Here is a 14,999-nt window from a genome sequence, read left to right as displayed (position 1 = left end):
ATGAAGTCTTTTCCTTTTCCACTTTACATTAATGCCCAGTTCTGGTGTCTAGCAGATGTCGCCTGATCAGATGCACTTGGGGGAAAGACTCATAAAAATGTAAGGTTAACATATGAAGTCGGATGAGCAGCAACAGTTGTTGAAAAGCCCGAAAAGCCCTTTAGTACAGGAATTTGCCCTTTGCTCTCCGGATAAAGCTGAGGGAAAGAAAGAATAAGCAAGAGACAGATAATTGTGGATGAGCATCCCAGTGTACTGTATGAATGCTCAGATAGTTTGGGCAGCCAAACTGAATGGCTGTAGAAAGGACTGGCCGAATTCATGCAGGACAAGGCTGATGATGGCTACCAGACATGACTCAGGTACTTTTCCTCCAGTAGCGAAGACAGGATGACTTTTTATATAAGATGCTGCGGCTACAAGGGTTCAGCAAGCTTTTTTGCCTATATTCTAGCTGTGGATTTCCCACAAGTATCTGGTCTCTTGGTGGGATAATCTAATACAAGATCTCTCAAATCTAAGCACAATTATTCCAAAGTCTCTCTCCTCCTTAGGAGGGTTCACAAGAGTAAAAACACACATACAATCTGTCAGGCCATAGAACAAAAGAAAAATTTAAAAAGAGGACAAAATGTTGTGGCACTTTAAAGACTAACTGCTATATTTTAATATGAGGGTTTTTTTGAACAAGTGCACTTCCTCAGACAGCTCAAATTAAAATATAGTAATTAAGGTGCCATAATGTTTTTGTCTTTTTTATTCTTTATTTTCTTTCATATGCTAGCTCAGACTAACATGACTACCTCTTTTAAAACTTCTAAATGGTTTTTACAGAAAAAACAGGGAAGAAATGAATCTAGGAGCAGAAAAAATAACACCTTCATAACTTACAGCCTATGTACAGATGTAAATAAAATGTAATATTGAATTTTTGGGTCTATGTAGTTTCATTCTGTAGATATCAACCCACAAATGTTCCCAACGTAAACGAAAAAGGAGATAAAACAAATGAATGAAAATTGCCTTCATAAGAAGAAGCGTTTTAGTGAAAGGTTGGAATAGAATCTTTCTGTCTGACAGATTCTAGTCAGGCAGCATTTCACCCAGTAAAGCATCAAGCATCCGAAGCTCCACCAGTAACTGGAGAATTTACAAGCTCAGGAAAGCTGCACAGTTTGATTTACAGAGATTCTACAGGGGTAAGAGGATTGTAGAGCTTGATTTACCTGCCTGTACAGATCAAACCTAAAATGTTCTATACAAGTAATTGTGCAAGTGTGGCATTCTGAATCCTGTTCGACTATCATTCCCATCTTCCCTCACCATTGACTATGCCAGCTAGGATAGATGGAGTTTGTAGTCCAATAACATTGCAGACCAATGCATGTTCTCTCACACTGAAGAGTGGTAACTCAGCTTAAATAAAACAGCACCATTTATATTCATACATTTATTCAGCATCCTCTTTCCTTTGTCCATGTTAAATTACTAATGCCATCATTATCTGGCTGTGGGAAAAGACTTCCTGCCTTGGAGTGACTTTAAAGCATATAATTCACTTGAGGTTAAAGAGTGAGTGCACAAGGATGTTAAAGAGTGAGTGCACAACCAGTAAAGCATGGAGACAACAACAGTGGGACGACTCTCTAGCATCTTTCAACAGATGATGATAAACAACCATTTTGAAATTACGCTGCATGATACTGCAAAACAGTTTTTGTCCCCCCGCCAGGCTCACTTGAAGACACACATATTACATGTCAAGTCTTGCAGAAGCACCACAGTATTTTATTGAGCATATATGCCTTCAATAAGTTATTCGTTCCCCAAGTTCCCACCCACCTCAGCTATACTTCAGTTAGGGGGAAAGCATACTGACATTATAAAAAAGGAGGGGCGCTTTGCTGCTGGCATATACAATAAATGCTGGCATGTGCAATGGGCAGTTCATACTATTAACAATTTTTTTAAAAAAGTAAACACGAGGAGTGCTTTCTTGCTTACAGAAGTCCTCACAAAGGCCAGAGCTGATCACAAGCACAAGGTTTCTGTCGGACATGTCGATCCTGCATTGAATCTCTCCTCTTCATGCCTTCTCTATCTCGTGTGAAGTCGGAGTGTACAAATGTATGACATGATGATGCCACATTTCCAAAACATTATGACAAATGGGATGTTTCAGTGGCAGGCTTCTCATTCCAGCCTAAAAAGCAGTAAATTCAGTATAGACTATGATTTATTTTTCTAAGTGGAACAGCTGTCATTCGGGTGCAATTGTCCAAATCCATGCTTGAGAGATCCAAAGGTCTTTACAATAAGCCCCCAAAGGTCCTCTCAGGTGTCAAGAGGTCCCGACAGGCACGAGCAGAAGCCTTGCTGGATTGTTCACTTGGTCAGCTCAGCCCAATCGATTGGGGCAAAAAAAGGGTGAGATTTTATGTCTTCTACGCCAGCCATTCCAGCACCAAGACGTTCCACAGAATTGAACTGCAAAAGCTTAAGACAAAACAGAGTTCATAAGATGTACAGTTCAGGTAAATAAAACAGGGAGGGGCAGATACAACTGTTTTGATGTTGGATCTCCCATCAGCCTCAGCAAATACAGCCAATGTGTCAGGTTTGATAATAGTTCTAGTTCCAAGAAGGGGCAACTAATGGCCTTCTAGATGTTTCCACATTACAACTCCCATAATCCTCCACTGTTGGCTAAACTGGCTGGAGTGATAGGAGTCGTAGGCCAAATAATCTGGAGGGCCACCATCCACACTTGTTCATGGTGCTACAACATCTGGAAAGGTGACACGCTGTTCACTGCTAGAATGAAAATGCCAGATTGCATTTGATACAGCACACTGGCAAAGGATATTATGTCCTTCTTCAGCTAACAGCTACAGTTATAGCTTGCTCATATCTATATAGAATCATTTTCCATATGCTATGTCAACAGACTCAGGACTGGCATGAAGCATGGGTCTACGGAGATCCACAACCAATCTCAACTTCCTGGTAAGCATATACATTATGATCCCGGTATCAGCCAACATGTGCTTGTTGCATTCAGATTTAAATTGTTATACATATATATATCACCTAACTTAAATACATGCTTCAAAAGAAGCAGGGAACTGTCCAGCTAAGTCCTTAAAGAAAGTGTAGCAGATGACTGCCAACATTTATTAAAACTAAACAACTTGTTTACTTTACATTGGGGAAGAAGTCTACAGCATATTCAAAATATATATATATGAATATATATGTAGAAAAGAATGGCAGAATCTCTTCATATCTGCAGTGTCTGATGGAAAATGATTGCTTGAAAAGAAGTAACCAGCAAAGAGGCATGAAAATATTTACTAAGTATAAAGCACCCGAAGTTTACATTTTGCCATCTTATGAGACTTGTCGCATTCTAAATAAACAGTTCAAAAGAATAATTTCATTTCTGGGTTTCCTCTGAAGGACTGACTATAGTATAATGGAACTCCCCACCTCCAATTGTCATTTAGGAGTTCTCTGTATTTTTTTTTTTTAGGGTGCATGTCTTCAAATGCATACATCCAGTAATCAAAGTGAGAAATTTCCCGATAAAATGTATTCATTTGCACATCTTAAGTGGGCTCTGCCACTTAAAATCCCACTAACCTCCCTTGGCAAAGATAACTCAGACGGCAAAACAAGTCTCTTTTTGTGAATATACATGAGCCAGCATATAAGCAGACACTGTCACTCCTCCGTCCTCTGGAAAATTTAACAAGCGACAGCAGGTGGGGAAGTTAAGTGCAAAGAAATGTATGTTCTGAAGGTTTCCCCTCCTTTGCACGAAAAAGAACTTTAATCTCAGAAAGGAAATGCAGAATAAATTGTGCTCCATCTACAAGGTTCGAAAACACACGGGTTATTATGCTGGCTGGCACTCCCTTTGAAAAGTACCTTGTACACAGAGTGCCAGTTAAGACAGCCTTAAGAACGGCATGTAAATCTTTAGGCAATCAAAAATAAATAATACTGCGTTCTAAATTCTGGTGGATGTAATTGGGGGCATAGGGAGAAAGTCTATTTTTTTTCCAAAGAAAAATTGAGGTCACTGCTTTTGGAAACTGTGTCACGGGACACCTTTGGCATAGCTCTGCACACGGTTCCTCTCCTAGGCAGTCAGTGATGGGCTGACCCAAGTAACCTGTACGGGGGTGGAAGAGGAAAATCACAATGACAAATGGCTAGCCATGCCAAGACTCCCTTTTTCCTTTTCCTGACCAAGCTTCCTCACAAATGAATGGTAGTTTCCTTGGATAGACACACAACAGAAGGTTGATTTACTAGCCAGTGGGGCAGAACCTTTGACCGGTAAGTCAGCCACGTGCAGCAAGGCCTGGAACACTTCCTTTTTGACACCGGTGACTTTGAACTTCGGGTGGAGGGAAAGAGTAAATGGCCCAGCTTAAAATCTCAGAGGAGCCCAATGTTGCTATGTATTGCTTTCACAGTCATTTCTAAGATGCCAGTGGTAAAATTCCACTTCTCAGTCTCTTTGTTGTGGGGGAAGGAAAACTGCCAGTTTTTTATGAGGTTCTGTAAAACGGATGAAATTTTTGATCTTGATTGCACAGGAATACAAACTATTGCATTCCCTGTGCTAATGTTAATAGGTGTTTAGCCTCAGATAACCCATAGCAAAGGACCCACGATGGCAAATATTAGTATACTGGGCTATTTGTTGACTAGGTAATTCCTGGAGTTGTACTAATTCTTGTCCCCTACTTTAAAAAAAAGTTCTGCAAGGGCCTTCTTCAAGACCTAGCTGAGTGGTTATTATTCTTTGCATAGTTCTGCCTGCACAGTGGGAATGATCTCACTAGCAGTGGCAGATTGCTGCTAACTAAAATTTCAGAATGCATATGACTTATACGCAATAAGACAAAGTTGCATGGACCCTGAATTTGAAAAAAAGGAATCTTTAATGAGCAGCAATCTGGTGCTCTTGCTGGTGATATCATTCCCATTGCGCAGGCAAAATTTTGCAGAGATGGCCAACTCAAATTCCGTAGTAAACCTAGTTCTTTATTATATTTTCATGAGCACAGCTATAGACATCTGTTAGAATTCTCAGTAATTCCTTAATAACTTGCAAAGACAAATCACAATTTAAAACAAGAATCAGGAATTTCTGGCCCTCTGGCATTCTGACTACAAATCCCCGTGTTTTGTTTTGTTGGGGGTTTTTTATAACTGGCCGTGCTGGTTGGGGCTCCACTTTTGTCTGCTTAGACAAATAAAAGTGGCTAAATGTGACTTTAGGAATATCCAATGTGATGTAGTGGGTAGAGTGACAGACTAGGACTCTGAAAGCCTGCGTTGGAATCCCCACTCAGCCATGGAAGCTCACTGGGAGTGTGTAACTGTTAAAAATCACTCCTTAAATATTTCACCTACCTTCAAAGTCATATTAGGGTCGTTATGAGTCGATTCTGGCTTGACAGCACATAACATAACATTTGGGACTTGGGTGGTATTTATGGCTGTAGAACTTTGACAGACCACTCCATTAAGCATTAATTCCTCTAGATTATAGAGCACTGTCTGCTAGGTGTGTGAATTTCATATTTCTTGTACTACAAATCCCATCATTCTCCTATCTTGGAGTCCCACATGTAGAATCCAGACCTTACAGAAACTTAAATTGTGTTCCCCTGAAGAGAAGTCCTGTCTGATAGGTTTCATGCCTTGCATAGGCCTATCTTCCAGTTTGAAAAGGAAGCTTTCCATCAACCACTGAGCCATCTTCTTTTTCAAACAGGAAGTTAGGCCTATGCAAGGCATGAAGCCTGCCAGCTACACCTTCTCTCCAGGTCACACAATGTAGATGTCTGTAAGGCCTGGGTCCTGTAGGTGGGATCTCTAGAAATTATGGGATGTATAGTCCCAAATGCTACTGTTTGCTTCCATTTCATGGGATAAAGAACAAAAATTGAAGAATTTCTGTGCTGAGCAAATAGCGACACAAGGAATTTCACTAGGTTAATTCGTAGATCATTTGTTACAGTCTCAGATCTGCATCCAAACATACAGTGCTGGATTTATGCATAAGCTGAGTAATTTAAAGCTTAATGAAAGAGAGGGCCAAGTGCGATCTTCCAAATACAGTGGGGTCTCTACTTAAGAACTTAATCCGTATTGGAAGGTGGTTCTCAAGTGGAAAAGTTCTTATGTAGAATCTGCATTTCCCATAGGAATGCATTGAAAACCATTTAATCTGTATCTGCTCTTTTCCGTCCATAGAAACTAATGGGAAGCTGCTATTCCGCCTTCTACCACTAGACGGGGATATTTTTCTCCCCCCCCCCCTTAGGTCAGGGAACAGTGTTAAAAGCACTTCTGACGAAGCTAATTTTGAAGCAATGGACTGAAAACCAATTAATCTGTTCTGGCTGTTTTTTTGTTATGTAGAGGTGCGTTCGTACATTGAAGCATTAGTTCCCATAGGAACTAATGCAAAGCTGGTTAATACGTACTCTACCACTAGGGGGAGAACTTTTTTTTAACCTAAGATGACCTAAGGTTAAAAAAAGAACAGGATTTTTGTTCTCAAGTAGAAGCAAAATTTAGCAAATGGAGCTGTTCTTAAGTGGAATTGTTCTTAAGTAGGGACGTTCTTAAGTAGAGACCCCACTGTAGTATTGAGCTAGAACTCAGAGCTTCTTTTACCACTGGCTAAGAAAGTTACCATCTAATGAATCTGAGGAGCCTCTGGATACAAAACAGCAACAGCATCAGCAACATGAATATTAAAAATAACAAAAATATGTTTAAATAATATACATGTTAGGAAAGCTACAAGGCTTCTTAAACTGGATCAAGTGTAAAGCCTAAATTAGTGCAAAATCCAGCCCTATTTGTATTTGGATATATTTTAAACAGCATCTGAGAAAAGAAGGAGAAAGAGATGACATGTTAGGCAGAAGGTATAATGGCAAAAACCAATGTGACTGATTTGACACTATTCATGTAATTAATAAATATTGTTGTGGTTTTTTCTAAAGAAAGCAAACAGCAGCTGTAAGGTGGAGTGGGGTAAAGTGAAAAGAATGAAACATTAAACCTTTGCCCCAACTATGCTTGTGTGGTGGTTCAACCTCCCTTATTCGGCTTGGCTTCAAAGGGAATTTCCCTCTGACATCAATCTTGACTAATCTCAAAATATGGCTCCTGTTTTAAAAAGCGAGATAACATCCAGCCCTTCAAACAAGAATCTCTGTGAGCTTAGTACATAATCACATACATTCTTGAGGGACCTACCTGCTGCAAAAGTGATCTGGCCTCCTCTGAGATGTGATCTGGCAAGTTCAAACAGGTATGAGTATTTATTCCTGCTGGATGGCTCTCCACAAGAGTCTACAGCAAATCAGGAATAAATGGGATATATTGTTAAGGTATATAATGAAAGCAGATAAAGTTAACATACATTTCTGAACTCTCAATTACAGAGTTTTGTTCTGCTTTTTAAACCTATGGTCAGTATCGTATTGGATATTTATGCATATGAAGAAGGAATCATAGAAGGTGCTAGTTGTGTGAATTTGGTCTTCATTAGCCGAAATCTTCTTCCATGAATTACAACTACATAAGGGTGATGATATTATTGGCACACTCATGAACAATAGGACTGATTACACATGTCAGACAAGCCACAGGATGGAAGCAGGAACTCTTTAATTCTGGAAATCTCCTGCTGCTGACATCATCATCCTTACAGAGCTGTAAATAAGGGGACAGGATTTTGGCTGCAGACAGAGTATCCGTGCTTGTGTACGAAACTGATGGCTTAAGAATGCTAAAAGGTCACAGCATCTGTTGGTAATATCACCAATCATTGTAAATCTACAACACTAACATACTAAATAATAATATTTTTTTAAAAAAAACCTCTCAGGCTATTGGTGTGGATACTAAAGAAGGTGATTTGCCCTGTCCATAAAGTAACAAAACGTTTGGCAGTTACTGAAAGAGTTATGAGAAAAGGGATCTTGGGTGGCAGGAGCAGAGAGGACTGTGTAAAGAGAACTGAGGCACAATCCACCTCAAGTGGGATATCTCGCCTGATATTGTTCTCGCAGGCATACCCATCAAACCCAGGAGAACATGCCAGTGTCTAAGGATGATGAGAACTGTTGTTCATCCCCTGCCATCTCAAGGCGGAGACAGCACAGTATCAAAAAAGTATGTCCAGGGGAAAAGGCAAGGCTTCGAAAGCTTACTTTGTTGGACCAGAACTCGCCAGAACCTCTCCAGCCAACAAGGCTGGTGGGCAATGCTTGGATGGTAATCCTAAACAGTAGGTTTTTCAAGCTCTGGGATAATAGCAGGCATTATAAGAAGAAATGATTATATTTCCTTTTATCAGGGGGATGTATCCATCTTCGGCCAAACAAGCACTCAAAACGCAAAGCCTTCACATTGTTTCTATACACCTATGCCTTCTCTGCTTATCCAGGATTTTTGGAAGTCCCAAGACATACACAAGAGTTAAGACAAGAACTTTAAGAGTTCTGCTATGAATAACGAAGGGTTCCTTCACTTCAGCATATAACACCATGATCAGGCCCACAAGCCTATCCCCACTTTATCCCCAGCAATGTGAATTCATTGCTAAGCACATATTGCACCTAAATGCTTTATTTTCATAGGGGGTACACTGTTTTCATTTCTGGAAAATTTCTTGTGCTTCAGATGAAATCAGTATGACCTATATCTTCTTAATAGTGTCTGCATTAACCCAAATACTGCTCCTTTGTCACCTACAAAGCAAGATAAGGGAGCAGAATCAGTTACTCTTAATTTCCCTTCCCAGGTCGGGTTCTGTATGATGCAGCAAATTTTATCTTGCACCTTCATAAATAAAGGTACTGCTGCTTTTCTCTAGGTTTCTCACACATGCTGTCTGACTTTTGCTGAACAGTAATCAACGCTGCCTACCTTCCCAGTGAGGAGTTCAAAGAGAAGGGCACCCAGACTCCACCAGTCACAGGCCTCTGTTTCTTCAAAGACAACACCAACTTCTAAATCAGAGACATTTGCAATTAAAATTCAAGGACCAGGTAGACTCATATTTACAAGGAGACTGTAATGCTGATGGAGCAGATCTGGAGTTGTTATGCCCTTTATCCACCCTACTGTGGGCTGCCTTTCTTCCCCCCCCCCCCCACATCATGACAGACAAAATAATTTGCCTTTCAGTTTCAAGTAACAATTGGGACTGTTTCAAGGCTTAATATTTACTCTCCCTTAAACATACACATGCACACAATAACTGTCCTCTCCTTAATAATCATGGGGGCAAAGCTTCTCCTTCGCATTGGGTCAGTTCTCTTTGGAGCAACACAATTTGAACAGAGATGTATTCTTCCCATCATGCTGGAGGGCAGAACCTGGCCTTTGGAGCACATTTCAATGTGTCGTCTAGGTGCCTCTCTTAAGTGCACACATTGATGGTGAAAGGATAGGATTATGGAGCTCATTGAGTAGCCTTGAGAAAGTCATTATCTCTCCACAATGATGGGTGAAGTGGCTTTAGCAATATAGTGATGGGGTGTGTGTGTGTGTTTTGATGATCTCCTTCTGTTGTTGCCTACCCTGAGATTTCAGGATGGGGTATGCTACAAAACAAGGAGAAAGAAATGAAATCTCATGGGTGCTCAGTGGGGTTGCTGGCAGATCTTGTTCTGGGAATGATAAGAAATAGAATTTTTCTAGGGGCAGCTTGGAAACTGCTTGCGCTCTATGCAGTGAAAATGCTAGTGTGGGACAATGATTTCACAGTGGAAGCTTGCAGCTGCCAGGCTGTCTACATTATACCCACTCCCCTACTCCTGATGCCAACAGGTAAGACTCTGGACGCTGCTGTATGTCAGTAATATATTTAGAGTTCTGTAATTTTGCAGGAACTGCAAGAGTTCATGCATACTTTTACTGTGATTCTGTGAAGCTTAAATTGTATTACAGAGACACCGTACATTATTATTGTGTACTATTATTTCCAAAGGCGATAAATTTATCATTCCTTGGTTCATCTCTAAAGGGATTTTAATACATTTAAATCCTATTAGCAAGGCCTAACTACTTGTAATCTAATTAACTTATTAACTTAGTTAATGAACCAAAGATCCAGAGGAGCTCTGATCTTTGCTCATTCCTGCTCCACCATTTGTTCAACCGCCTAATACAGCTAACATTTGTACATGGAAAGCACTAAACATGGTTTGTTGCATTAACCATGACTGGAACTCTTTCTTCCACAAAACACTAGAACATGGTTAGTTTGCTGCCCTATGGCCTACCTCCAGAAACCACATAGAGGGGAACAAAAACGAGGGGAAAATTTACAGTAGACAAATTCAAAGTAACTAAGGCTGTAATGCAATGCACATTTACTTGTGAGAAAGACCTACTAGTTTGCGTGCAGAATAGGTGGATAGGCTAGAACATACCCAAGCCATAGCCTGTTCAATACAGATGCAATATTGAAAGTTTAACATGAGCCAAAACTTTCAAACTCATTTTAATTATGTTTTTAGTATGGATTGCTATTAGTCTTTAGGTAGTTAGGTCTAGTGCTCAATCATGGTTGACAATTATGTTTGTGTAGAACCTCTGGTAAATGGCTCTGAGCATGCAATGGAAGACGTAGCAGCATTCAGGCAAATGGGGGGAGCTGTTCTTTGACGCTGCCCTAGGAGTGTTCTGGACAAAAGGTAATTATGACTCACAACAAGCCACACTTCATTACTAAATGCCCCCAGACAAAGCCTTTCAAACTAGGAACATTTTGGAGTGGTGCCCTACTTAGAAGCCTCTTTTTATATATTCAGAAAAGAGAATGGCTTAAAAAATACGGTTCAAAGTTGTGTTGTTTGTGTTTGAGATGCATGAACACGAAAAAGCAAAATTCAAATATAAGGGCACAACTGAACAGTTGAATTAAATTGGAAGTCGGTTCGGGTTGTTTTAGAAATCAAAAGAACAGCAAATGGTTTTATGTTAGTGTGTGTGCATTCTTGTGGAAGCTGGCTTGTTCCAACCACCAGGAACAACATGGAGCCAGGGAGGGAGGGAGGGGGCACAGTCCCACGTTCTGGCAAGGGGGAGGTTCAAGGATGGGGCATCAACCCAGGGAGGAGAGGAAAGCGGAGTAGGTTCTCAGCAAGACACAAAGCCATCCTCACTCCATGGCAGACGAGGCAGCTTCGGGGCTCCTTCCACTGGTGCACCAGAGGAGGTCAAGGGAGCAAGAACAGGACTTTTTAGTACAACTGTAGGAGTGACAGCATCACAGCAGCAGCCTGTCCCCAGTCACCTCATGCTTTTTAATATTTAAAATTTCTATATAAGCTTTGAACTGGCATAGCACTAGAGTGAGGCAGCGATAAAATAAGATTGGATGTGGGGCGGGAGAGAGTGAAGACTGCAGTCCAAAACCCTTGTACTTGGCACCCATTTCAGCAAACCCCACACACTGTTTACTCTGGCACAGGCATTTACATGTGCCAAAAGAAGTTTTTAAAAAGTGTTATTTTTTTAAAAAAAACAACCCACTTTCCACCCCCCAAAATGCAGTTAGATGTAAATCATGTAGTTAGGTAATTTAAAATTGCTTTCAAACATGGTAAACCCAATGCAATAACAGAAGTATTACGACATGTAAGTTTCTTTATACAAACAAGATTTCAAAAAAGCCAAAATCAACACAAACCAGCAATAGAACAGTTAAGTGCACTAAGACAGTGTCTCAATGGGTAAAGGAGCAGCTGCACGGGACCAAGTCCCGTTGAATTTGGAGAGGCACAGGACTGCAGTGTAAACACCTAATCCTGTTTTTTATTCAGTAGAAAGCCTTGCTGAATTTAATAAGTCTGAGTTTCAAGTGACTCTGCACAGAACTGTAGCCTTCATCTGCTTTGGCTAAATGACCTTTCATTTCACTCTTCCAACTCTCAGTGTTTCTATGCTTGCTGGTTGACTGTTTCCACTTACAGAACTAAATGGAAGATATTTGCCTTAATCATGGAGAAAGCTGCCGGTAAACATTTGCTATATATTCTTTCCTTTACATTATTTCCTCTGCAACCCATTGATAGTAATAGGCTTGGTATATTGTCTGCACAGTCATCTTAACTCTTAAAGTGCATCACACGATAGATATTAGAAAACTATGAACTATGAAGTGCTTTCAAATGATGTACAACGCAACCAGCAAAATATAATCGTACATGGAGAAAAAGCTCTCTCTATTAGACACGGGCATGAACCATGGTTTGGTAGTTTGGCCCGCTTTGGTGCAGCTGCCACACAAATGTTCCATGCTTCCCTCCCCTACGCGACCACCCCCTCACTGACTGCAACACGCTTCCCTCCGCTGCCTTTTCTGCACGATCATTCACTCGGACAAGGAGGTAGAGCCAGGAGGCCTGCAGCGCTGCCGGTGAGTAGGCAACCATGTAGAGAAGGAGTGGGAGGGAAGCATTCTACAGCCAGTGAGTATGAGATCATGTGGAGGCGGTGGGGGGGGGGGAAGCACATGGTGCCCACAGAACACCTGGGTGGACACCACACCAAACCGAGCCAAACTGAAGTTCATGCCCATCTCTACTCCCTGTCCCAAAAAGAAGCTTTAATGTTGAGGTTAATCTAAACTTAAGTACGGGGTTCTTCCTCATGAAGCCATTTTATTCACATCAGCCGAATCATTTTACATAACAAACACACCCAGCCCATAAATTTAAGGGCTGCATCTAATCTGTGGTCCACAACTAGAGGAAACCCACTGAGTGAATGGGAATGATGTAACTGCCGTGGATATCCAATAATCCATGCTAATTAAGACTAGAACAGGAAGCCGCTTTATATTTAGTCAAATAGTTGGTACCACTATCTCAGCATTATCAGCTCTATCGAGTAGTTTTCAAAGAAGTAGCCATATTAACCTGTCTCAGCATGTTGGGAAACTATTTTTTAAAGATAATTTTTATTTATTTTATTTATTTATTTGATTTATACCCCGCCTATCTGGTCTACTCGATGATGAGAGAAAGACAACATATTGTGACACTTTAAAGACTAAGGGTTTTATTTCAGCGTGTGCAGTTTGATCTATGAAAGCTCACACTGAAACAAACTTGTCTTTGGTGCCACAATATTTTGCCCTCCTCTGGCTCTCACCTTTTTTTCTTTTTTAGTTCTGTGGCTCTGCAGGGTATCAGACAGGTTTCTTGCCTAACATTTCCTGGTGATTAAACCTAGAAGCTTTTTAACAAGAAGTGTGTTCTCTGTCAGCAAACAATGCAATACTCATTATTCCCTGATGAGTTTCTCCATCCCCAAACCCTGCTTAGGTCCTTTACTGGCCAATTCTGATACTACACCTTGGAAATATTTATAAAAATACAAAAGATAAAACTAAGGATGACTTCCCTTGCTAATTTAGGGTTGATTTTTAAAAATGGCTTCAAATCTGGGATGTTCCTGTCAAAACGCCTTTCAAAAAGACCTCTAAAAAGCTAATTTTGAAATTAACTTATTCCTGACAACTAAAATAATTAGTGATGAAATACTTATCACATCACTCTTAAGTCAGGCCATTTGTACATATTTCCCAGCTTTGTGCACTGAACATAGTGATCCTGCCACTGGGATTTGTGTGCTCATTTCTCCAAAACTAAAACATAACCTTTTCTTTTCCTGTTCCAGATTCTCTGCTTGCTATCCTTGATCCATGGAATGCCAAACTTAGAGCCATTCCTCCGCTTTGATTTTGGTTGAATGGCACCCTACACCAGCCTGACATCATAGCATTCTGAAATCCTAATAAGGCCATTGTGCTGGGACTTTTTCTGATTCCCAGTCATCTTTGGGCTTTGTCTCCAACTAGCTGTGCTTCTTCATGTCCTTCCATTATCCTGCACTGGAGAAACATGTTGGTACCTTATATTCCATTCACAATGCTAATCATTACAAGCTTTATAAGTAAAGCTTGTTCACAATATGGTCCTTCTATATGATTTTTTTTAAAAAGTTGAAGCCAGATATTTCTGATAATAATAAATGAAAACCTGAAACACAGGAAGAATTTCACTTACAACCACTCAGCATGCCTGCTTTGCTTTGCAAAGGAAAAGAAAAAAATTGTGCTCTAAAACAGAAATTTGTAGCAATGGTATGAGCCTCTTTCTTCCCACTTCCCATCAGCTACCTTCAAGATAGATTCGAAAACCCCCTCTGAAGGCATCTGATATATGGAAAGGACAAAGCTGCTTGATGCCCTGTTAAGAAATACAATGAAATATGGGCTCCCAATCTGCCCTTCACTCTGCCTCCTTATACATATATTTGCACACACCTCAGGTTGTCTGGCTTGACATAGAAGTGCATAATGGTTTCATTGGCTGAAATCCAGTAGTAAGTCTAAGCTAGAGAAAGCCCATTAAGTCATCAGAACTTATGGAGAAGCAGACTCACCTAATCCCACTGATTCAATGGGCCTACTCCAGTTGAGACTTACTGCTGGATTTCCACCACAAGTAAGATGTAGACTGAATTTTGCTTCTGATACCTTAACAAGCACTTATGAAGCAAGCTATTTTTTCTGTATTATGAGCCAGGGAGGACCAGTCTGTGAATAATTTTTAAAATAGGATGTGTTTTCATTTAATTGCTCACCCAACAAGAGAACAGTGTTGAACAGGGCACAGTGATGGTCAACATTCCAAACCAATGTGAAGGGGGTTGCAATGTTCACATGAAGCTCCTCTGCCTGTCAGAGCTTCCCCATTCGCATGGAGGGCAAATTTTATGCACACAGAACTCCTACCTTCATTGAAGCACTATACAGTATATAAAGACTGAAGTGCAGAATTTCCCCAACCTCTGCATATCTATATCTACTTTTCTACCTCTATTTTTATGTAAGTAAAATTCCTTTTTTACCTACAACATCTTTCTTCTATGCAATG

General features: G+C 40.4%; 1 protein-coding gene across 3 annotated transcripts in view; it reads right to left on the bottom strand.

The window, feature by feature from the left end:
- Positions 1 to 1,435: 1,435 nt before the first annotated feature.
- The window catches only part of RPS6KC1 (ribosomal protein S6 kinase C1), a 126,974-nt gene continuing 113,410 nt past the window's right edge, over positions 1,436 to 14,999 (bottom strand). For all 3 annotated transcript variants that reach the window (XM_020794630.3, XM_020794629.3, XM_078382945.1), the window contains 3 exons: positions 8,971 to 9,053; positions 7,294 to 7,389; positions 1,436 to 2,496 (listed from right to left, as the gene is read on the bottom strand). In XM_020794630.3, the coding sequence (XP_020650289.3) occupies positions 2,386 to 2,496; positions 7,294 to 7,389; positions 8,971 to 9,053 (290 nt within the window). In that variant the 3' untranslated portion in view covers positions 1,436 to 2,385. The remainder of the gene's footprint in view (positions 2,497 to 7,293; positions 7,390 to 8,970; positions 9,054 to 14,999) is intronic.

Source organism: Pogona vitticeps, chromosome 1 (assembly GCF_051106095.1).
Source record: "Pogona vitticeps strain Pit_001003342236 chromosome 1, PviZW2.1, whole genome shotgun sequence".
NCBI classification, from domain to species: Eukaryota; Metazoa; Chordata; class Lepidosauria; order Squamata; family Agamidae; genus Pogona; species Pogona vitticeps.
The sequence above is the reverse complement of the archived record's forward strand: the minus strand, read 5'-3'. Positions and strand labels throughout refer to the sequence as shown.